Source organism: Macaca fascicularis, chromosome 15, assembly GCF_037993035.2.
Source record: "Macaca fascicularis isolate 582-1 chromosome 15, T2T-MFA8v1.1".
NCBI classification, from domain to species: Eukaryota; Metazoa; Chordata; class Mammalia; order Primates; family Cercopithecidae; genus Macaca; species Macaca fascicularis.
Window position 1 is genome coordinate 100,541,382 of NC_088389.1, and position 25,705 is coordinate 100,567,086.

A 25,705-nucleotide genomic window follows, 5' to 3' on the forward strand; every position below is an offset into this window, starting at 1 on the left:
ATTTTATACATTTTATAATTTTTAAACATGTATATTTCTCTCTGCTAGGCTGGCAGCCTCTTGGGAGTAGGGGCAGATTTTGGGCTGTGAATCTCTCAGAGCCCCACAGGCTGTGGGCATAGCATCCGTGGGCAGCCAGCAGGCACGAGGAAATGCCAGTTACATTAGCTCAGTCCCCCAAAGAAACACCCTTATTATAGATTCATGGTTTTAATGTTAGGCTTTTGGCTGCTATCTAAGGTTGCTATATGAAAAAAGAACATATCTGCATCTTTTGTAAGAATTTAGTTATCATGAAAGCTAAAGTATATGGTAGGATCATTAGGGCCACATACTGACTTTCACAGACCATAAATATCTTTGCTTTCTTAGGCCCATTCTTCCATTAAAAAAAAAGTTTAAAATGATAGTTTGACTGATGGTGTGAAGACAGGTATAATCCAAGCTGTGAAGACAGGTATATATATATTTCTGATTTAAAAGTAGTTATTTTGTAGGCCTCTACTAGTATGGGTTCTGTGCCTTCTTCCGTGTCTAATAAAGAGGTGGGCCCTGGGGCAAATACGCTGAAATATTACTGGTATATTTCCCCTTCATTTGTGTGCTGCTGTAGGGACGTACTCCGGTTTTATTGCCTCAGGGAAGAATGGCCCAGCAGGTAACGAAAGAGCCAAATTATTGGATTTGGATTTCAAAAACTTGGGTCTCAGCATAAGCCCGATAGATTTGGGAGCATGAAGAGCCAAGCCACTCTGTTCCACAGCAAATGAAGAATTCATGGACACACAAAGGAGAAGGCCAGAGAAAAAGCTGAGAATGTTTGAATTTGTCTGGGATCCTGAATTTGAGTTAAGATTTTGGAAATCCTGGAGCCAGATGGGACCTGCAATAGTCTGTTCTCATGATGCTAATAAAGACATACACTAGACTGGGTAATTTAGAAAGGAAAGAGGTTTAATTGACTCATAGTTCAACATGACTGGGGAGGCCTCACAATCATGGTGGAAGGCAAATGATGAGCAAAGTCATGTCTTACATGGCAGCAGGCAAGAGAGAGCTTGTGTAGGGAAACTCTCCTTTATAAAACCATCAGATCTTGTCAGACTTGTTCACTATCATGAGAACAGCATGGGAAAGACCCGCCCTCATGATTCAATTACCTCCCACAGGTTGTCTCCCATGACACGTGGAAATTATGGGTGCTACAATTCAAGATGAGATTTGTGTGGGGACACAGCCAAACCATATCAGGACCTGTCATTGCCTCTCCCCATCACCCCCTATTCCCAGGGTAATGTTTTCAGAACTGTTGAAGATTGGGGCTCCCATGTGTCCCCAAGCCCAGAGTGCTGGAGAGGTGAAACACTATCTGTTTGGTGGGTCAGGCACATAACCCAGGGATGGTGCCTGGGTTTCCAGGAACCCAGGTGGAGAGAGACACTGGAAGATGTCTGGTGGGCTAGAGAGTGGCACCCTTACAGCAGAGCACCAGTCTACCTACAAGGCTGTGTGGCAAGGCCAGGAGGATGGGGACCTGCATGGATCTGTAAGAGAAGACCACAGGGGAAGGAGAGTATTTCTGCAGATGTAAGCAAGGAGAAAGGATGGCAACAAAGATGGATTCTTGGCATTGTGGCACCAGACAAACCCCTCAGAGCTGGAAGAAATCCAGGATTGACCAATATGCGGGTTTTTCCACTTGGTAAAATGAGAGCTTGGAAGAAAAATTAAGTTCAATTATGGTAAAACTAAGTTCCAGTGTATACCAGATTTTGGAGCCCAATTAGTATTCATTATACATAGATGTTTGTGATGCTTTACAGCATATGAAGAGTTTTCTGCTTTTTAAAAAATTTTAATTCATATTAAGATCTTAAAAGGTATTGTTATTATTTCTGTCCTCATGTTATATATGTGAAAATGGAAGCACAGAAAGGTTAAGTGACTTGCCCAAGGCCAAGCAGCTAGGACCTGGTTGAGCCTGTGTTGTCCAATATCCCCCCTGACGACTTAAGTGAAAGCTTCCTGTTAGGCTCTCATAAAATGCTGGTAGGTTACCAAAAAGCATTTAGTGTTTTGCACTTTGATGCTCAGATGTGAGGAGAGAAGAGCGTTCAGGTGTGGTGTTTTGCCTGCCACCCCACCCTGGGCTCCCTTGCTGCTGGGTTCTACTACAGAGCTCTGCTATCATGCTCAGAGGTGGGGAGGCAGGGGTGTTAATGGGAATGTAGTGCAGGGGCTGAGTCCCAGTCCAGTGGGAATGGGGAAGGGGGTCAGGTCCTAAAGGGCCTCATGACTTGGATGCCCTTTGGATTGGGTGCCCAATCTAGGTTAAGGGAAGTGATTCTGTTTCCCTAGGTTTTTACCCACACTTACCATGTTGTAGATTTTTCTTATTTTTGTGTCTCTCTATCTAGACTGCAAGCAACTGAAGGCAGGGGCTCCATCAGACTCACTCCCCACTGCATCCCCCACACCTACCAAAGTGCCTGGCATATAGTAGGAATTTTAAAACATTTGCGGAATAAACAAATAGCTGAATGATTGAATTATTGGGTACTTGAGTGTCCTCTAAAGAATTCTAGCCCTGTATCCCTTAAAGCAAGGTAGGTACTTTCTGAGGGGTGCTTAGTCTTAGCTTCCTGTATTTCACTCAAGAAAGTTCTATTAAAAATAGCTTATTCAGTTGCCAGCCACTTCTGCTTTTTCCTTCTCTAGCCCCAAATCCCCTTCTTCCTTCTTCCCCACTACTTCCCCTCCCCTCCCCCTTCCTCTCCCCTCCCCCTCCCCCTCCTTCTCCTTCTTCTCATACTCCTCCACCTTCTTCTTCCGTCTTCCTTCTTTCTTCTTCTTCTTTTTCTTTTTTGAGACAGGGTCTTATTCTTTGCCCAGGCTGGAGTGCAGTGGCACAATCATGGCTCAGTGCAGCCTTGACCTCCCTGAGGTGATCCTCCTAGCCCAGCCTCCCAAGTAGCTGGGACTACAGGCACATGCCACCAAGCCCAGCTGATTGTTGTATTTTTTTGTAGAGATGGGGTCTTGCCATGTTTCCCAGGCTGGTCTTGAACTTCTAGGCTCAAGAGATCTGCCTGCCTCCCAAAGTGCTGAGATTACAGGCATGTGTTACTGTGCCCTGTCTCTTATTATTTTTAATCACTCTTTTAATCAAGATGTTTGGTATATTTTTTCCTTCTTCCATCTACATTTTTAAGAACTGTTTTCTTCTACCTCATGTTTATCAGCTTCCTTTATTGCCTCTTTAGAAGCAGGAAGCACGGGTTATAAATCAATATGGGCAAATACTTTACTGTCTTGTTTTGAAAAAAATTGTAATTAAAATTCATGGTAGAAAGAATTTCTAAAGTGGAAGGTTGCCTTTCCAAGATATTACCATGTCTTATTTTAGAATTTACTGTTGGCAAACTAATCTACATTATTAAATAAGATTCAGTTCATTGGAATCACTGAGTAATTACTATTACTATGTTCGAGAAGTATTGTTTGGGTGATATTATTAGTTTTATTACTTATGCTAGGTTGCTTTTAGGAATTAGCCTCAGCATTACTTGAAAAGAGATGGAAAATACTTTATATGTCACAAATCTAATAAATTTATAGTTAAAATAATGCTGCAAATATAGAAAATTTTCATTGGATAGTTTTTAAAAATCTGAATGCAATATAGAATAAATAAACTTCATCTCTTAATGTACTCCTAATTTTTTCTTAAGGCACCGTGACAGAGAAGCTTTTCCCAAAGATTATGATATAGAGGGTCCTGAGAAAGTTAAAAAGCTGTGTCATTCAACATATCGGCGACTTGGAACCGATGAATCCCCAGTAAGTAATTGCTATTACTTTGTTTTAAGTCGGAAATCTTTGTCATAGTGAAACATGAAAAAGTTAAAGGAGGAGTGTTTTGTGCAGCACCATCCCTCGTTAACAGTGCTAGTTACTTAGATGACTTAGTCACTGTGTGCTGAAGCTACATTACCTGTAAAATGTGCCTATCTTATAAAATGATTGGGTGAATTAAATGAGATGGAGCAAGTTGAGTACGTGGCACGGTGCCTGGCACATAAAAGTGCCTAGGAAATTGTTCCTGTTGCTATAATGCTGTTGTCACTACAGTGACAATATCCTGTTAGATGTCTCCTTTCACCTCCATAATAACCCTGCGAAGTGGGTATTACCATCTCTAATTCACAGAGGAGAGGAAAGAGCCTGCTAAAGACTAAGCGACTTACTCAAAGTCACACAGCTAGGGAGTGGAAGAGGGAGAGTTTATACCTAGGTCTTTGGTTTCAAGTCTTTTGTATTTACCTTAAGCTGGTGGAGTTGTGAGTAACTAAAACGTGCTATTAACAGTCTCATAATGTTTGTGCAATCTAGTTACAAGCAGAATATTTATGGCATAAGTAATTCCTGTTTGAATTGAGGTGAGCAGGTTACTACTTGGCTACATAGGTGTCTGTCCAGTCAGCATAAGGCAAGAGCTCAACTCCTCGGAGACCCGCAAATTGGGTCCTACAATGTCAGGAACTTTGGGGCTAGCTGAAGACAATTTAGCCTTAGAGGATGGCCTTGGGCATGAAGAGCTGGTGATTTGATGAGGGTGGTTGTACAAGTGATGAAAAGATTGGGTTTGTGTCACATTCTGCCCCCTAAAGCTGGACTAGTTTTAGACCAGCATTTAAAATGAGGCAAGTGTAAAAAGATGCATAATTCTGCATTGGAAATTGTTCTAGAAGATTCTCCATTCTACAAGGTAATGAGGACAAATTAGCTTAGCATGGCAGCGCCATTTCCTCCTTTCCTCTTATAGTTGCAGTGGACAGAGAGTAATAAGGATCACCTGGAGAATGGGGATTTATTGTAAAGTGACAGTTGCCTGGATATGGAATGAGCAAACTTGCAGGAACTAACACAGCTCTAAAGCAAGGCATCCCCATCGCCACCCCAACCTCTCTGTGTCACATGCACACACAGAGTCTCTTTGGCATCTCCATTTCTCTCTGCTCAGGTTTACCTCTTGCTCCATAGCCCAGATCTCAGGGGAATCTGATGATTTCCTCAGTTTCCACCCAACCCTCTTCCCTTTGCATCAGGCTGCCTCATGGGTCATCAGCCAGCATGTGGATGGAGCTCTGCAGTGTGATGCCCAACTCAGTCAGCATCCACCTTGCTCCATTCCCCCACAAACCCAGCTTCACCTTGCTTTCTTCAGCATGGGGCTGTGGTCAGGACAAGAGTAAGTTGGGCAAGACAGGCATTGCTTGGCATGCACTTAGAGACTTTGGTCCTTAAAAAACATTTATTTTTGATTCCTATATAAAAAATGTTTTTAAAGAACTTTTGGTCCTTAAAAACATTCATTTTTGATTCCTATGTAAAAATGCTCTTGGTCTCTGGGTATTCCTATACCTCATATCACAAAGGATGTGAGATGAAGTGGGGTATGAGGTATAGGAGCCACAAACGTTCCTTCCCCAATATTACATGCATTACAGTGGTCAAGCCTCAGGTTTAATGAGAATGTGTAAATAAATAGTAGTATTTACTGTCTGTATGTCTTTTTGTTGATGGCCATTGAAACCCTGTCCTTCACCTGCCAGATCTGGAATGTGTATTCAATAGAAAGAAAATAGACTGAGGAATCACTATTTCTGATGGAACTGCTATTCTCTATCTTAATAGCAATTTACATTTTTCCCTATCGACTTCCTGTGTATAAAGCATTGGCTCATCAATCTTGTTTTTCATTCTTCACAACAAAGCTATAAAGCTGTCAAGAAATATATTATTATTCTAGTTCTAAACCTAGACTTGCAGATCTTAAATGACTCACCCAAGGTCCCAAGAGTAAAGAGAAGGAGGGGATACTGGCACTGAGCCCCCACACCTTCACATGCCAGGTATGAGGCTGGATGTAGCAAGAGGATGGGCAAGTCCATCTTCCTGTTGTCACACAGTTTTGATAAGGGCCTAAAGACACTCTTGATAGTTGGCAGGAACCACATGCCTTAAAGCAAGAATCCAGGCCATCTAGGCAGGACCTACTAAGAGACTAAATTAGATTAAACCAATATGAGTAGTTATGTCCTTGAAGACAAGGGACTGAAGAATTAAAAAAGGATTCATGTAGTTGTGGGTCCTGTGCCCCTCTTTCTCCAGTTGAGAGGAGTTTCAAGGGAACCACTCAGAGAGATTAATATGTATGTCCTGGAATTTAGAGGACATGGGGTCCAGGCACATGCTTAAAAACTTAAATGTTAGAAGTCATGCCTGATATGGCACAGCAGAAAGAGGGAGTACACTGCCCTTGGGGCAGGGACAGCAGTGGCCAAGAAGAGACTTGCCTAAGACTTTTATTAAACAAAAGGAAATAACTTGCTGTGGGAGGGAAGGGGCAGTCTGATTAAAATGAAATTCCTTTATGATTGCATCCTATTGATGCAATAGGATCAATTCAACAAGATGGTTCCATTAAAAACGTTTCATTTCATCCTCTGGACAGCTCTTCAGGCAGGTGTCATACGTGATCCACATTGGACAGATGAGGGGACTGAGAACAAGTGACGCTTAATCACTGGTGAAAAGTCAAACAACTAGAAAGTGTATTACAAATTAAAATCCATTGTTCTTCTCTGGCTTTAAACGCTAAGATCTTAGAGACTTTTCCAAACTGCCTCTTGGAGTACCAAACTTTTCCACGTCTAGTGTGCTGGCCTTTTTACCCCACTATACTGCACCTTCCTTGTAGAAAATAGACCTGATTATTTCTGCTCTGGCTTGGATATTGTATATCTCACTGCATATGTGTTGGGGCTTTGATTTCTTACATCTTAGCCATAACTTCTGTCCTATTTCCTGAATTATGTCCACACACATGCTGGCTAGCCCTATTCCCATCTGTTTCCCCTTCTGAATGCCTTCTTAACATTTTTGGGTTTTTTTGTAAGATTGCTGCTGAATGGCTGCTTTGTCCATCCACCGCATTTTCATTTAGCTGATTGAAGGTGTCCTTGTCCTTAAATGCTGCTGCAGGAGCTAATGTGAGCATCATTTATTTGTAGCAGAGTTTAAAATGGGACTTACTTTTGTCTACATTTTGGCTAAGGCTCTAAAAGTCTAAGAACAGAACAATAGCCTCATGTGCCAAAGTAAATAATTAGGTCACTTAAGCAAGATCCTCAAAGAAGATGGTGCTAATTGGCTGAAATGCAAGAAGCCTGAAGAGGAGTTTGTTAGTACAGAGAGAGTTTTGGAAAAAGTGTGCTCTAAGTCTCATCTCAAGGACCCTTGTGTGCCTCACGAAGTTAGACATAAGGCTCTGGTGACTGGTCAGAGGAAGCAGAGCAGAAAAGAGGGAGCCAGCTCCCCTAGAGGTGGAGCAAGGATGTGTGAATCCTCGGGCCCAGATGTGCCTCTTGTGGATCCAGTGTGGACCACGGGGAAGAAGAAAATGACATGGCGTCGTTTCAGAGCCTGTGAAAGAGCACCTCATAGTGGGTGCCCAATAAATATTTGTAGAAGGAAAAAAAGGAGAGATGGAGGGGCCTAGCTGGGTTTCCAGGAGCCGAGGCAAGACATTTAAGTCTAGCCAGAGGCATCTTCTATCATGGGACATGCCATTCAGTGTTCCCAGAGGTGATCCCAAAGTCTACCAGAACATCCCAAGAAAGTCATCTTTGAACATTCACCAGTGCCAGAGAGGGTCAAAGATAAACATGCCCAGGGGAAACCAAAGCAAGATTACATTCTGCCATTCCTGCATTTACCTCTCTGTCTTCCTCATCTCCACACATCCTTGGCATCAGTCCCCAAGGAGATAGAGGGAGGTGGGGAATAGGGAAGAAGTCCAAGTGGGATAATTGAGAAGAAGCCAACTGTGCCCCCTGCTCCCAATATAGTGGGCCAGGCCGAAGCAGCCCCAAGGTGGAGGAATGAGAATCTTTCCATGACGTGTGAACTTTTGACTATTATATGGGACTGGCATTTTACTTACCTCAGTGAAAATCCTCTTGGGACAAAAGTAGCCAGAGAAGTTTTGTATTATCTGAGAGTAACCAGAAACACCCTGGGACCTGTCTTATATTTAATCAAGGAGCGTGAGAAAGAACTAGTCCCTCCAAATGACTGCGGATGAGCAGTGATGGAGGAAAAGTAGATTTGTTTTCTGATTGTACCTACTTATAAGTCCCACTTGTTCAGTGAGCCAGTTTTACCCTTTTGTATGTAAAAGAGCAGTCCATTCTTATCATATCTCCCTATCCCCTTTCCTTACTTTAGTTTTCTTCATGATACTTACATCGCTGGACATATTTCAGACTTATTTAGTTGTTAATCATTTGTCACCTCTTGTTAGAATACAAGCTCTATGAAAGTGAGGACTTTGATCTGTTTTGTTCCCTGTTTTATCTCCAGTTCCGAGAACAGTGCCTAGAACATAGTGGATGCTCAATAAGTATTTATGGAAGAAAGGGAAGAAGCAAGAAAGGAAGTAAGGGAGAGAGGAAGGGATGAAGGAAGGAAACAAAGAAAGAAGGTAGGAAGAAAGAGGAGGAGGGAGAAAGGGAAAAGGATAAAAGGAAGAAGTTCTACATTCAACAAACATTTTTTGAGGCCCCATTACTTTGCCACGCATAATGCTAAGTGCTAGGGTAGGAAACATAATTCAAAAATTGGTCCTTGTATATAAGGAACTCATAGGTTCCTAGGGGAAATGGGAACACATAACCATGGTGGCAAAGGGTATGATGGATGCTAAGAACATCAGGATGCTGTGAGGTGCACCTGAACTGAAATGGGTTGGAGGAGGTTTGGGTATGGTTTCCTTTGAAGCTCTGGAGCTGAATCCTAAAGGAACCATCTCTTGGCAGAATCTGGAAACGTACCATTCAGGTTTCAATGGTGGGATAATTGATTTCCTACTTCAATGGTCCCTCAGGTTTCAGGAGGCCAACTAAGGCCATTGGGGAAATAGATTCACAAGAGAACAGTAATTCAAGCCACTGGGCTTGCCCTGATTGTCTTATTCTAAGCTTAGTGGGTAATAGCATTCTAAACTATGGTCTTTTACCTGGACTTTATTCAGGTGCTACATATCTCTACCAGGGTGAATTCCACGCAAACTAAAATCATCAAGAGTATGTCTACTATCGTTGCTTCAACTTGTAAAGCCTCTCACCCAAGGATCCTCACAACACTACCAAAGGCCCTATCACAATCACTTATGTTACCTTCCTAGCATGTGAGGCTGATACTAAAGTGAGAGCCACTGGGAGGACAAAGACCACTTCTGAGAAAGGGGTGCATGTTGAATCCCATAAATTTAGAAGGATTAAGTACAGAGCACATATGATGCTGTGTCATAAAAGCTGAGAATTTGTCAGACATAAATGAACAAAGAAATACATAAACAATTCATTAAACAGATTTTTCTTATACAGCTAGTGGCTCAATGCCAAGGCATTTTTGGAACTAACAGGACAACACTGTTGAGCAAATTAGGCTAATATTAACAGTATCACAGACAGTGTGGATTTAAAAATGGCAAATAAATGAATAGTACAAAAGTATATTAGCATTTGTTTTATGAATAGATTAAGACTAGCCAAATAAGCCTAAATATGAGCTGTTTTAGTGAATAAAAATTTCAAATTTGAAAACTAATGTTCCTAAAAGGGATACAAAGGATATAATTATACCAGATATGGGAAATTCAATTATTTACTTAATTGGTTCAAGTATTTTTTTCTTTGACATTGTAGGATAGTATTTTGACCAGTATAATCTTATAATCTTATAGATGCTTCTTGCATTCATATCTAAGCACCTGAAAGGGGTATACGGATCAAATGTTTATAAATGGAATAATTTTAAATGCCACTGCAGAGGAAAGGAAGATGTTTGGGGATAGTAGGCTGTTGAGCTAGGGTCTCCTCTTGCTCCCCATCTCCATAATCTTGGAGCTTGCGGTTGATGTCACAGGTTTCAGCATTCTCTCCTGGAACAACTTTGGATCAGCTTTTCCAATATCACCACAATCACATCTGGCTTTCCTGTGTTAGGAATTCTGTATCAATTTTGGCCCACTGAGTGTACTTCCCCAGTTTTCTGCTGCATCTCTGAGTCTATTTATTCTAGCAAGTATCTTCTCTGTCATTTCCAGACATTTGGGATGGGAATGAAAGCGGGCCACCCAGCATTTTGATCCCATCACTTGCATTTGCTGCTCCTTTTCTACATCAGTAATCATGCCCTAATTTAACTCTTACAGAAATTAGACTTTAATTTTTCATGTATATTAGTCTGCTTAAGCAGGTGTAACTGTTATGTTGAACAAATGAGACTTAAATTGGGCAATCATGTGCACGTACATACACACAGACCCGCACGCACAAACATGCAGAGACAAACACATCCATATTTTTTGCCTCCACTGCCTATTTACCCTGCTTTATGGAGTCAGTTCTTCCTTCATGCCTGGACAAAATCCTATGCAGCTTCCTTAGGTTTTACGGTCAATCTCAGATAATAAAAAGCCTATTGGTCACATTTCAATAATTAAAATATCTCATCAAAATGATGGATTTCATTTAGAGTTAAAGCTTTTCTCTTCCTCCAGCTATAGCCTGCTCTAGGCTGGTAAGCAGGCAGAGGGAAGTGGGTGTGAGGGGTAGGCTGCGTTGGATAATTTATTATTTCTCCACCTGCTCTGCTTTTCCTTTTGCCCAATTAGAAGAGTCTTTTGTGCTTATTTTACTAATATTAAATATTTAATTAAGACTATTTTGTGACAAGAAGTGGTTTTGTTATCTCAGAGTGATCAGGAAAAAATGAGACTTGTTATAAATTTATTTCTGCTAGAGACAGGAAAATGAGCATCCCCTAAGCCAGGTGTGGTGGTGCACGCTTGTAATCCTAGCTACTTGGGAGGCTGAGGCAGGAGGATTGCTTGAGCCCATGAGTTTGAGGCTGCAGTAAGCTATGAATGTGCCACTACACTTCAGCATGGATAACAGTGAGACCCTATTTCTAAAAAATAAAAATTAAAAAAAAGAAGAAGAAGAAGGAATAAGTTCACAAAAGCTTTCTTGAAGAGGTAGTTGTAGAAAACAATACAATTATTTTTCTGATTGCACCTTATGAGTCTCAGTTGTTCAAAATAATAGTGGTTACATTTTCAGAGGCCTCTCTTGGATCCTTTAGAATCTCTACATGGCACTGCTGAGTTAACCTAGATGTGAAACAGTGAGGATTTCCAAGGACAAAACTTCTGAGAAATAAGTATGGTCTTTGTGATTATTTTAAAAGATAATCAAACTTTTGTATTTTTTTTTTTTTTTTTTTTTTGGCAATGGTGCAGAAAAGCTACAGTTGGTAGGGGGAATGCTGCTTAACAGACTAAAATAAGACTGTTCCTTAGTTATGACTGAAGATCTAAGATAATAGATGCCAACTCCTCCTTTATTCTAAGTAAGTGAGATGCCAACCCACTCATGCCAAACATGCAAATTATTTGGGCGGTAACTGAGTTTTGAGCTTCTTGGTGTCTCATTCACCTTGATGATTTAAAAACAAACAAAAAAGGTTGAAATCGAAGAGATCTGGTCAAAAGAATTTAGAAGTTGGAGGAGTTGTCTGGAGAAAGAGTACATGCTGTGAATCCAACCCCTCTAATCTTCTAAGGGGTAGGGGTGGGAAGTGTATCCCCTTAATTTCTACCCTGAGAGTGGGGCCTCAATGATACCACCCAGGGAACTTGATGCACTGGGGTCTCACTCATGCTTGACAAAAGGCTACAGACAGGAGGGTTCCAGAAGCAGCCTGTGGCATCAGAGGGAAAAGCTTGATGTGAGAAGTACCTGAGCTTCTCATATGGTTTTGCTCTGTGTCCCCACCCAAATCTCATCTTGTAGCTCCTATAATTCCCACGTGTTGTGGGAGGGACCCAGTGGGAGATAATTGAATCATGGTGGCAGGTCTTTCCCATGCTGTTCTCGTGATAGTGCATAAGTCTCATGAGATCTAATGGTTTTAAAAACTGGAGTTCCCCTGCACAAGTGCGTGCACTCTCTCTCTTTGCCTGCTGCCATCCGTGTAAGATGTGACTTGCTCTTCATTGCCTTCTGCCATGATTGTGAGGCCTCCCCAGCCTAGTGGAGCTATAAATCCATTAAACCTCTTTCTTTTGTAAATTGCCCAGTCTTGGGTATGTCTTTATCAGCAGCATGAAAACGGACCAACACAGCTTCCTTCACTGTGGGTCAGAGGAATATACTTTCTGGGTACCTGTAAAGAACCCAGGAAAGAATTGTCAGTTGGGGATTATCTAAAATGAATCTTGCCAGAGGAACAGTCTGGTCAACCTGAAATATATAACCTGAGGAGAAGTCATAAGTGTTCTCCTCATTCTCTGTACCAGTCACCCAGGTTATGTATCTACTGAATTTTCTTCCCGTAAGTGCAGCACATATGGGAAGAGTTCATTCTAGAAGAATAGAAATTGGGATTTAAAAATAATTCATACTCAGGAAAACAGGGAATATGAATGACATTATGAAATGAGCTTCCTCTATACATTAGATATTTTCTATATTATCATTTGTCTCAAGCTAGATTTTATTATGTAAATTAAATGGAAATTTTAGTGATTATCCTACGAGTTTGTGCTGTGCTAATTTAGCTATCTCACATACCAAATTGCCAATCTCCAGTCTGTGATATACATATATACAAAGCCCAAAAGACTTTTAAACATATGGAAGTGCTTTTATGAAGTACCATCCTTATGTCAGGTTATGAACATTTCTGCACCAAAGTGATTTTTTCACATTGAGATGGTGTAGGATTAGGTTTGCCTACATGCAACAGACACTGCAAATCAACAGAGGCTGTTCATATAGGGTTGTATTATTTCATGTAAAGGGTCTGGAGGATAGCAGGACTGGTATGAAAGTTCTATGTATTGTCAGAGACCAATTCCTTCCAGTTTTCTGCTCTGTCATCCTTGGGTAGGACTCAAGATGGCTGCTGGAAACCAGTCATTATGTCCGCATTCCAGGCAGCAAGAAGGAAAAGAACAGAAAGACTTTTCCTGGAAGTTCTTTCCAGGAAACAACTATTTCCACTTATTCTCAATTGTCCAGAACTAGTCACCGATCATATCTAAGAGTAAAATAATCTGAAAAATGTGGTCTGCAACACCAGGCACCCAGCTAAAGTTTGGGGATTCTATTGATGATGAAGAAGGAATGTCTAATATTGGGACATAACATTTGCCACTGATACAGGAGACGAAAGTTAAGAGTTGTCTTTGGAGTCGGATGGCTTCTCTTTAATTCTTGGTTCTACCACTTACAGGGTTGTAACTTAAGTCAAGAGTCTCAAACTTTTCATGTCTTTATTTCCTTATGTGTAAAGTGAGAATTGTAGAGTTGTCACAAGCATTTAATGTGAAGACATTTAGAATGGTTTCTGGCCATGTGCTGTTATTACCATTATCCCCATGATTTACTATAACCTACTATGCTATAGCTAGTATAGCCTCTGGTGTTTGTTTGCAAATCTAGTCGTAGAACCTAGTATGATGCCTGGCACTTAATAGATGTGGATAGATGGATGAATGAATGAGGCAGACTGCATGAGTCTTAAATTGTGGAGCTTCTACTTTTTGGCTGATTTGCCTGGGCATTACTTAATCCCTTCCAGCCTTAGTTTTCCCTTTTTTTAAACAGAAATAAATTATACCAAGTGTTCTTCATTTGCACCTCCAGGTCCGCTCTCCACTCTTCTCACCCTGCTTTGTGCCAAGGAGACTGACCTCTAGGGTTCGCTGCAATGAGCTCCTTGCCTTCTGGCTTTCCACTGGGATGGGCCCGTAGGAGGCACTGGCAGGTGACCAGAGGTGGGAGGAGAGGGAGCTTGGACACTTATTCCTGTGATTTCCTCCCTGTAGGACCATGGTTTGGTAGTGGCTGGGTTTCTGTTCTGAAAGATACAACTATCAGGTGACCCTCACTTTATAGCTGTAGGTTGTTCTGAGTTACAGTAACTGTTCCACCCCCAAGGTTCTCCACTATTGCTATCCTCAGGGTGCTTCAATAGTGTTGATTTGCTTAATGGTTCCCACACGTTTATAAAGAGATCCTTCATTAAGTTCTCCTCAGTTCCCAATTTGATTGTTTTTCCCTTCTGAGACCATGACTGATATTAATACATAACACTCAGAGGGTTGCTTTGAGAACGTATTAAAATAATGCATTTAAAGTGCTTAGTACATTGTCTGGCAAAGAATAAGCACTCATTCTGCTCCACTAATGCTATGATTATCTGTTTCCTTTTACTCCTCTATTTTATGTTTGGCAATATCTTTGTTTCATATGATTTTCAAAGAGTTGGTTGATTTGCTGAAATATTTTACTGTTAAAAATCATCAGAGCATATCTAAGCTTAATTTTTAAACTTGATCTTAGCCAAAAGGCTGAGAAGCAATCTAAGCTTAATTTTTTGGTTTATCTTATCCCTTCAAACAAAGTGGTGGCTACTAATTTTTTCTCAAAAGATTTTTTTTTTGCTGTTAAAATAAATAAGACCCAATGTAGTGTCATCTACCATTGACTTTGGAGCCTGAACATCTAAGAAAAAGAGTAGTTGAGCTAAGGGTATATGGATCAAAGCTGGGAAATTTGGCTGGGAGGATAGTAATTCAGGAGGTTGAGGTCTTAGAGAGCAGTGCTCTGAGAAGCCAAGGATCTAGAGAGCCATGGAGTAGACCAGGGAACCAGCACCAGAGACTTAATCAAAATGATTTTGACTAGGCTGGACTCCCAGTTACAGCAAAGCCTTTTTACTAAAGCAAAATGGACCCAAAGCGTCAGACTATAGCCATGATACTCTTGCAGTTGAAGGCTCTGGTTTTCTAAAGAGTGGTCTCTCTTTAAAAACAAACAAACAAGCAAACAAACAAACAAACAAACAAGAAACAGAAAATCTAGTAGTAGTAATGTGTTCTGAGACTTCATGAATATCTTGGGGAATCTAGTCTTTCAGATAAAGTAATGGATTTTCTTGGTGATGAGTTCTGGTTCTTGGCTCTGAACCTCCAGCTTCATGATCTTCTAGAGTTTTGTATGGAGAAAACATTGAATCCCTGACATCCAATTTTGTTCCTAAGATCCCTGAGATGCTACCCTTGATGTTTCTGCAATTGGTTTGAGTACATCTTACAGTTGGCAGATTTTCCACATAGCAATATTGCTTAGTAATTAATTGAATTATGCTCTATGATAGAGAATGAATAATAATGATGATGATGATGATGATATCTGAAGTCCTTGTAATTTACAAAGGGATTGCTACAAACATTTTCCTTCTTAGGGTTTTTAAAATATACCAACCCTGAGAAGGATAAAGAAGGAAATAGAAAGTAGGTAGAGTTAGTATATTTAATTGAATGCAGTTCTTTCTGTTTCGTAGAAATACCAATTTGCTTTTTATTTCCCAATAGCATACAGTAATTGCTATTTTTACATATTTATGATGAAACAGTTGACAGCTATGAGCTATCACTTATTTTTAATGTCAACTAGAGTCAACAATTAAAATCAGAATGTACTTCAATGAACACATGTTTTAGTAACTGACCATTTTTAGTGAGAATTCATTTTTCTTATATGTGGCTTCTATGTTTCCAGAGGTGGGTATCAGAAACACATGAAAAGTTGTCACAAGTGTGTTTAAACACAGAATGGGCTGAAATGAAGAGCAAGGCCTTATTGAATGAGGAAACAGTGAGCTCTGGGATTATCGAAAGGTATTCTTAATGCTTTTCTTTACTTATAGAATATGGACATGCAGAAAGGACTTGTATAAGTAGCAAAAAAGTATAGTGACCCCAGTTCCACACTAAAGGAACACATCAAGCACATTTGTCTCAAGCTTCCATGCTTTCTGCTCATGCCGATCTCTCTCTGTCTGGGAGTTTCTTTTCCTCAATTTTTTACCAATCAGCTCTCTACTTATTCTGGGTCCAGCTAAAATGCTGTTTCCTCTTTATATGTGTGTTTTGTTTTGTTTTTTTTCTGGACCAGGGTTCTGACTATCCAGGTTTGAACCCCAGCTCTACAATGTACTGTAAAAGTTTTTTGGTGTTTATAACCCAGCTTGTTCACCTGTAAAATGAGAATTACAAAAGCATTTACTTTGTAGGGTTGTTATGAAATTTAGATGAAATAAAGTATGAAGTGTGCATAGAAGTGTTGCCTGACATGCAGTAAGAATTAGGTAAGCTGTCATTAATCAGAATTAATTGCTTTTCTATTTTTGTCCTCTGAGTATTTTATGTCCTACATGACAGTTGGACTTGCATTCTAGTTATTTATATGGAGGCATTTCCTCAGGAATAGAGAGTTCTTTGAGGATAGAAGCTCTTTCTTCGTCATAGCTGTCATCCTGCATCCTGGCACAGTGCCTCCCCATGGAAGTGTATGACACATAGCCTTTGTCTTATACTGTAATTGTTGAAAAAGGCAGTCAAAATAATGACAAAAATGCTAAAATTTCCATTGACTTGTTGAGATATTTTGTTTTATAAAGTTCATGAAAGTTGCAAACATGAAAACTCTTTAAAAAGTAATCACCATAAAAATCCAACCCTAAATTAGTTTTTGTTTTGTTTTTTTTTTGACATGGACCCTTGCTCTGCCGCCCAGGCTGGAGTGCAGTGGCATGATCTCGGCTCACTGCAACCTCCCGCCTCCCGGGTTCGAGCAATTCTCCTGCCTCAGCCTCCTGAGTAGCTAGGACTACAGGCGCATGCCGCCACGTCCGGCTAATTTTTTTTTTAATTTTTAGTAGAGACGGGGCTTCACCATATTGCCCAGGCTGGTCTTGAACTCCTGAGCTCAGGAAATCTGCCTGTCTCGGCCTCCCAAAGTGCTGGGATTACAGGCATGAGCCACTGCGCCCAGCCCCTAAATTAGTTTTACATGGGTTTGAAAGTTTACACATTACACTTTAATAAGTTTTCTAAAAAATGTTATCTTGTTTTAGGGTCACCGGATTGCCTGCCACAGGTTTTGGAGCTGTCTTTCCTAGACATCCACCAGATCGGAACAAAATGTTAGTAGTCCCTAAACTGCTACAATTGTACACAATGTTTCCTGATTCAGAAGGTTTGTTTGCAGAGGTGAAGGTATGAGAGGGTGAGCCAAGGTCAACAAAATGCCCTTTACATGACATCTTCAATTTGCCTTTAACCAAATATTTTCTCCATTCACATGCATAGCATTAATAACAATAATAATACAACAGTAAATCCTCACTATTTGCAGATTCTGTATTTGTAAATCTTTTTTCTCTGTAAAATTTACCTATTTGCATCTCCCAAGTCAATACTCGTGGTTCTGTCATGGTCATTTGTGGACATATGCAGAGTGGTAAAAAAGGGAAGGCACCAGATATGTACCATCCCAGCTGAGGTCGAACAGGGTGATGCCCTGCCTTCTTGTTTCAGCTCTCATTCTATAAACGTGTTCTTTCCACAGTCTATTCAGTGTCACATTTTTCAAACTCTTGTGCTTTTTGTTGGTGATCTCGTTTAAGACATCCCTCAAGCGTGGTGCTGAAGTGCTGCCATGTTCCTTAGAGCAAGAAGGCTGTGATGTGCCTTTCAGAGAAAACACATGTGTTAGACAAGCTTGATTCAGGCATGAGTTGCAGTGTTGTTGGTCATAAGTTCAAAGGTGATAAATCAAAAAATAAGATGTCTTTAAGCAGAAACAGACATTAAACAAAGTTTTATATTGATCGAGTGGTGAAAATGTGACCAGAGGCTTGCAGGAACCTAACCCTACATTTCCCCTAAGATCAGTGGTTCAATATTTGCTAATTCAGTGTTTCAGCAACTTCGTAGAACATTACTATGAACAAAGAGAACTGACTTTACAGCAAGAGACTATTTTTACTGATATAAAAGATAAGTCTGTTTTAGCAGGGAAGCATGAATTCTTACTAAAAAAGAAAAAAATCTTATCCACTCATCTTTCTAAATATAAACTTTCATTATGTACAGTAAGTGATGTGGAAATACATTTATAAGTATGACAAAATTCTAAGGATTGCATTGTGCATTATGGGGTTGTTATGAAGATTAAGCAAGTTAATAGACATCAAACAATTAGAGCAGTAATTGATGCATGCATACTAAATTCTTTGCTGGACATGGTGAACCTTTCAGTTTATAAACTCTTATCAGTTCAGAGAAATTTTCTTGATTTATTTTATTCTTGACCTACTGTGTTTTCTCTGTTCTCCCTTTTGGAAATCCTTTATTTGAATGTTGGATTTCTTTTCCTGATCCTAAAACTTTCCTGTCTTTTTTCAGCCTTTCTTTTTGGTCTTTACGATCTACTTTCCTCTCTGTTTCTTCAACTCTACCCTTGAAATATCTTTTTGTTTTCTGAATCCTTTTGTTTTTGTAGGATTTTTTTTTTTTTTTGGTTTCATGACTTCAGTATCTTCCCTTTTCTATCTGAAGATGTTAATGAAAGTTTTAATGATAGCTTAACATTTTTTTTTTCTTCCCCATGCATACTCTCTGTTTTCTCCAAGATGTCTTTTTTTCTGTTTTTTATTTGTTGGTATGGTATCCATCTTCCACGCTAGAGGCATTTTCCTTAGGCACCTGCTAATCAGTCCTCTGCTCATGATTAAGAGATGGGGCTCTGAGCCTGTGAGTGAGGCTTACTGCCTTGGAGATTCCCTGGAGGAATCTAGGTGGGTCATTATTTCAAAGAAACCCTAGTACCAGTAAAGTCATGCATTGTGTAATGTCAGGGATATGTTCCAAGAAATGTGTTGTTAGGTGATTTCATCGTTGTGTGAACATCATAGAGTGTACTTACACAAACCAAATGGTCTAGCCTACTACACACTGAGGCTAGATGGTAAAATCCATTGCTCCTAGACCATCAACCTGTACAGCATGTTACTGTACTGAACAGTATAGGCAATTATAACACAGTGTTAAGTATTTATGTATCTAAACATATCTAAACATAAAAAAAGGTGCAGTAAAAATACAGAATGAAAGATAAAAAATGGTACACCTGTATAGGGCACATGCCATGCATGTACCCTGCAAGACTGGAAGTTGCTCTGGGTGAGTCCATGAGTGAGCAGTGAGTCTATGAATGTGAAGGACCAGGACATTACTAAATACTACTGTAGACTTTATAAACACTATACTTAGGCTACACTAAATGTATAAAACAATTTTGTTTGTCTATTTTGCATTGTTGTAATGGAATACCTGAGACTGGGTAGTTTATAAAGAAAAGAGGTTTATTTGGCTCACAGTTCCACAGGCTGTATAAGCATGGCACCATCATCTGCTTGGCTTCTGGTGAGGCCTCAGGAAGCTTTTACTCATGGCAGAAGGTGAAGGGGAGGCAGGAATGTCACATGGCAACAGAGGGAGCAAGAGAGAGGGGAGGAGATGTCAGGGTCTTTTTAACTACCAGATCTCATGTGAACTCTCCTTACTGCAAGGAGGGCACCAACCCACTCATGAGGTATCTACCCTCATGACCCAGACACCTCTCATCCGACCCCCACCTCCAACACTGGGGATCACATTTCAGTATGAGATTTGGATAGGTCAAACGTCAGAAATACATCAACAATATTTGCCTTTCTTCAAAAAGACATTTACTTTAGCTTATTGCACCTTTTTTACTTTATAGCTTTTTTTTTTTTTAACTTTTGGACTCTTTTAGCAACACTTAGCTTAAAACGCAAACACATGTATAGCTGTATAAAATATTTTCTTTCTTTATATCCCTATTCTGTAAGCTTTTTATTATTAAACAATTTTTTTTTAACTTTTACAACTTTTTTCTTAAAAATGAAGACACAAACACACACCTTAGCCTAGGCTTACACAGGGTCCAGATCGTCAATATCACTGTGTCCACCTCCACATCTTGAGCTAATGATAAGCCTTCAGGGACAATACCATGCATGGAATTGTCATCTCTTGTGATAACAATGCCTTCTTCTGGAATACCTCCTGAAGGACCTGCCTGAGGCTGTTTTACAGTTCACATTTTTTTTAATAAATAGAAGAAATATACTCTAAAATAGTGATAAAAACCATAGTATAGTAAGTGCATAAACCAGTAATAGTTGTTTATTATTGTTATCAAGTATCATTATGTACTGTACATAATTGTATGTGCTCCACTTTTATATAGCTAACAGCATGTACGCTTGTTTACACTAGCATCTCCACAAATATGAGAGTAATGCATTGTGCTAGGATATTACAAAGGCAACAATGTCAATAGAAATTTTTCAGTTCCATTATTATCTTATGGAGTCTTCATAGTACCTACTGTCCAGCCTGTTGTTGACTGAAATAGCATTATTTGGCATGACTCTATTTTAGTCTCTCCTTTTGGGCTGGTCATATTCCCAGATAAGCCTCTTCAGTCTCCCTTCTGAAGGGTGAAGAGTGGGCTGGTGCCTGTGTTCTTAGAGTGAGCAAGACAATTGGACAGGGACATCAATATGAATACTGCATAATGTATGGTCACTGAATTGAATTGTGTTTTTGATTAAGGACTTTCTTACCCTACAGATGAATAAATTTCTAGCTTTCTGCTAAGGAAGGGGAGGGGCAGTTACCTGGCAGTGGGGGAAGAGCTTGGGAGCATCACCTGCTTTTCAGATAGCTCTCCCCACAGGCCTTTGCTGACTTAGGATTTATTCAGCTTTCTTCTAAGTCAGGAACCACTTGTCCATCTTCTCTTGAGTTTCCAAAATTTGTTTCTCTTGTCCTTTCTCCTATTCTCCATATTATGGGTTTAAAAAAAAAACACTTTCTTAAGTCTCTTTACTGTGGTTTTAGTGGAGCTTTTTGAGGAAGCAAGATTCGATGCTCATCTTAACCCTGATGTTATCAAGTCTCACCTGATTTGCCACCTCCTCCAGAGGACCTTCCCATACCTAATGCCACCCCACCCCCAATAACTTGGTTAGGTCCCTCACTGTGGGTGCCCAGAGCACTGTATGCTTCTTTTATGCAAACACTATTAATATTTGTTGCAATTGTTTGCATTCTTCTTGTTCTTGCTCAATTCAATGCTCTGAAGGGAAAGACTATCACAACTCTGTCCCCAGTGCCTAAAGAGAGCCTAACCTGCAGCAAATACACCACAATTATCTCCTGAGTTAATAGATTAATTATTTCCGACGGTGAACAGCAAATTATAATAGAAGGGGGTTTGGCTAATTCCTATTTTATTTGATTTAGGGGTTCAAGGCCTTTAGAGCCAAAAGTTGTTCTCAATTCTTTTTGGTAAATGCATTTGAAGACATAGTTTCTTTTAGAAAATCAGCCCTTATTAGTTTGAATTGCTAGAATTACTCATTTGTTTTATGTGATTCATGAGTATTAACAAGGAGATAAATACATGAACACCTTCAAACAGCCCCTACTAATTCCATATGTAATTCTTTCTTTCAGTTAATATACACTAATTATAGAATGTTTCATACAGTAGAATGCTGTGGTGTTTTAGAATCTGCTCTCTTGAATATTAAATAATCTTTTGCTTCTTGCCAACTCTACAGCTCTGCAAGTTAAATGTCAACTTTAAAAGGCAATGAATAAGAATGAGTTTGCTCAATGGACCAAAATACGCTTCAACTTATAAAAGAAAGACTGTAATCATAAGGTAAATTTAAGGTTTAGGTTACCTCTTAAGGGAGAAAAATTAGAATAAGGTATAGCTTTGTTATTAAGGAGACATTAGGTTGATGGACTTATCTTAATTTTTAGATAATGTCCATTATGCTGAAATGGCATTTGACTGACTCTCTTTCTCATAACTCAACCTATGTCCCACCTACTTTATTTTGGACCAGTGTGAAGAAGACATAACACCTTTCCCCCATCAGTGGGTAGCAAACATCTCAATGACACTAATTGAAAATCAGAACAGCTAGAATGTTTGACACCACCAGAACTTGTCACTCCTGACCTTAACTAAAGAAAAGAGCTCGGTGAATAATTCCTTCCACGTGCATCACAGATGGAGGAGATGGATGAAAAATAAATTTCAATATAGGGAACAGTTAGGATGACACTAAAGTGATTATCAGAGACTTAAACTTTAAAAATGAAATTTATAGACTTTTAGTCTGGATAGAGCTTATCTAGAACTAGAGCTATTGGTTTCCTTGAGAGCTGGTCTCAGTCCCATCAGTGAGTCTCCAAGGAACTGACAGTGGCCTGTGATGGGCAGAGTGAGAGTCAAGGAGGTTCAAAGACCTCTCAGACATCAACAATGCCTGTTTGGTCTCAAACTATTAATAATACAAATGCATGTGTAGGGAGTCTCTAACATGGATAACTTACGCGACATGGATAGAGACAGCAGAGGAATAGATACGTAACAAGAGGCACGTTTCCTTTATGGCATATAGGAAAAGTGGATGGGAACGTGAATATAGTAAGCAAGTCAATTTAAGAGTTTTTATTTGCCTTCCTACCTGATTCTTGGGCATTCTCAAGTAACTTTTACTTAATTTGAAAGTACACTTTACATCAGGTATAACTGATGAGTTGATGGATGCAGCACGCCAACATGGCACAAGTATACATATGTAACAAACCTGCACGTTATGCACATGTACCCTAGAACTTAAAGTATAATAATAAAAAAAAAAAAGAAAAGAAAAAAAAAAAAGAAAGTACACTTTACGAGGCATGGAAAACAAATTCACTAATTATCAAAAGGCCCCGTATATCTGATTATTTAATATAAAATCATTTTATGATTTGTTCACAGAACCAAATGATTGTAGCTAATTCATTCTAGGAAGTAAGGTTTTCCATGTACAAATATCTGGGCTGTGTCTACAACTATTAAACAAGCAGTCAGACACCAAACTAGCAAAACAAACAACAACCAGAACTGTATCAAGCAGATCCAATTTTGAAAGGGAGATGTAGTAATAGATATAATTTTGTGTTACGATCTTATTTCTCAGAAGTCCTCATTTAAATATACACATAGAGTTCCTTCTCTATTCCCACTGTTTCACTTCACTTCACTTTTTTTTTTTCTCTTTAAAAAAAAGAAAGGAAAAAAAAATATACACATATAAACATGTGTGGTCCCAGGATAATGGTCCACAGAAGAAGTCAGTTTTTTTTTTTTTTTGATAGGGAAAAATCAGTTCAGGTAGCGTATTTGCTGTGTGAGAATTAGGTCCATGGGGTCCTGAGTTTGAGGGCTCCTCAGGAGTACTGAGTTCCTAATGGAGGCTGGAGAAGCACCCAAGGTAGAACTCATACAAAGTCAGCCCTAACTACTGTACCTTGTTGTTTTCACCAAATTTGATTGCCTCCTGGTGGTAGTAATTAGTGCATATTGTTGAAATTTCATAATAAATGATTCCACAATTCATCCAAACATTTATGTAATCCACATAATGGGAGAAGAAAGAAATTAATAGTGTTTGGGATCACTGAGTAGCTTTTGGAAATTGCGTGTGGTCGTGGCCGGGCGGGGAGGGTGTTTGCTTTTTACAGAAAGAACATGGTATAGAAAAATAGGATAGAAAACCTGGGTTCTACTTCTGGGCCTGCAATAAACCTGCTACGTGACCGTGTGCTGCCTAATAGCCCTCTCTGGACTCCAGTTGTTTCCATTTGCAAAATGAGGGGATTGAACCAAATGATCTGTAAAGTCCTTTCCCACTCTAAAATTTTATGGCTCTAGGAGAAAGGCATCTATAGTTTCTATAGTTGCATAAATGGGCAAGTTAAATGAGGCCTAAAAGTAGTTCAGGCAGTTAAGTGTTCATTGTTGGGATAGAGCACTTATCCATATGTGTGTGGAGTGGTCACTTCACAGTAGCAGTAGCAAGCCTGGGCCATCGTTTAAATTCTTCCCTTTTATTCCTCGCTCTGAGACATTAGCATCTATAAAATCTTTGGCACTCTTCAGAGGAAAGGGACTACATATAAATAGTAAGAAGGATTTTTTCTTTTCTCAAAGTATAGTACAGGAAATTTATTTTTTTTTCTACTTATGCATTTGTGCTGTGGCTTGTCTCCTGGTAAAATATTACCGAGTTGTTGAACATTTTGCCAGATGAAAAAAGTTTAAAAAGTTACCCTATGGTGATGATGATATAGTATGATTTGTGTCCCCACCCAAATCTCATCTTGAATTATAATCCCCATAATCCCCACATGTCAAGGCAGAGACTGGGTGGAGACAACTGGATCATGCGGGCAGTTTCCTCCATGCTGTTCTCTTGATAGTGAGTGAGTTCTCACCAGATCTGATGGTTTCATAAGGGCCTTTTCCCCCTTCGCTGACTCTTCTCTCTTCTGCTGCCCTGTAAAGAGGTGCCTTCCACCATCATTGTAAGTTTCCTGAGGCCTCCCCAGCCATGTTGAACTGTAGTCAATTAAACCTCTTTTCTTTATAAATTACCCAATCTTGGACAGTTCTTTATAGCACTGAGAGAATGAACTAATACAGATGAGGAGGAGGGTAACAACAAAAATAAGCGAAGAGGAGAGTTGGGTGATGAAAGGCCATGAGGGTGAGATAGGCTTGAATTCAGTTATTGATTCTCCAACTTATTCATTGTAGGACCTTTCATTTTTGTCTGGCCAGCTTTCTTCTTTTGGACAACATCTTCTCACCTATTCAGTGTAATTTGACTAGGCCATATTATGGATGGCTGACTCTGTTCCCCATTTCTACCTCCCCACAAGCCTAAGTATTGGGCACAAGATCCAGACCAGGCTGTTCAGAGGATAGTTATTAGAGTTCTAGAGAAGATGCCCTCTTCTTCTTCAGTTGCAAGTTACAGAGGACATCCCGCTTCTGTGGGAGTATCTGTGTAAAAATAAAGTTAAACAGAGGTATGGGAAAAGACAGTTCTGATTATATTCTTCTTATATGAGCTGATATTTTCCTTTAATTTTAACCTATTAAGTTTGAGTTGGGTTTCTATAACTTATACTAATACTGATAAAAGCAAACAGTTACATGATGCTTATTATGTACCAGGCACTATTCTAAGTGGTTTATGTATGTTAACTCAGTGCTCCCTACAAAAACTCCATGAATTGGTTTCATCATTATCTGCATTCTGTGATGGGAAATACAGAAGCACAGAGAAGTAAATAACATGTCCAAACTCTCACAGCTGGCCAGGGATAATGGCCAGTATTTGAGCTGAGATAGTTTAATGCCAAAGCTCACAGCCTCTTCTGTGCTGCTTCTCTGATTAACAGGCCAACTAAGAGACCTCTGGCACACACTTAAGTTTCCTGAACATCACTTACCTCTGTAAACATGGAGAGAATAATTGCTATATTTAGGCAGGCCAGGCCTTGAGCACTGGATTAGTCAGTATGCTCCGAGAAACAAAGCCAATATGATATATATGAGGAGATTTATTATGTGCTTACATGGTTATGGAAGCCAAGAAGTCCTACCATCTGTCTTCTGTAAGCTGCAGGGCTGAGAAAGCCAGTGGCACAATTCACTTAGAGTCTGAAAGCTGGAGAGCCAGGGGAGATGATGGTGTAACTCCTGGTTCAACTCTGAAAGCCTGAGAACTAGTGGGACTGATGATGTAAATCCCAGAGTTCAAATGCCAGATA

At 39.7% G+C, this 25,705-nt stretch overlaps 1 protein-coding gene across 2 annotated transcripts in view; it reads left to right on the forward strand.

Moving 5' to 3' along the window:
• Nucleotides 1–25,705, forward strand: part of CFAP95 (cilia and flagella associated protein 95) — an 84,642-nt gene that overhangs the window by 20,293 nt on the left and 38,644 nt on the right. For both annotated transcript variants that reach the window (XM_005581893.5, XM_015437263.4), the window contains exons 2-4: nt 3,732–3,840; nt 15,702–15,820; nt 17,059–17,127. In XM_005581893.5, coding sequence (XP_005581950.1) covers nt 3,732–3,840; nt 15,702–15,820; nt 17,059–17,127 — 297 coding nt within the window. The remainder of the gene's footprint in view (nt 1–3,731; nt 3,841–15,701; nt 15,821–17,058; nt 17,128–25,705) is intronic.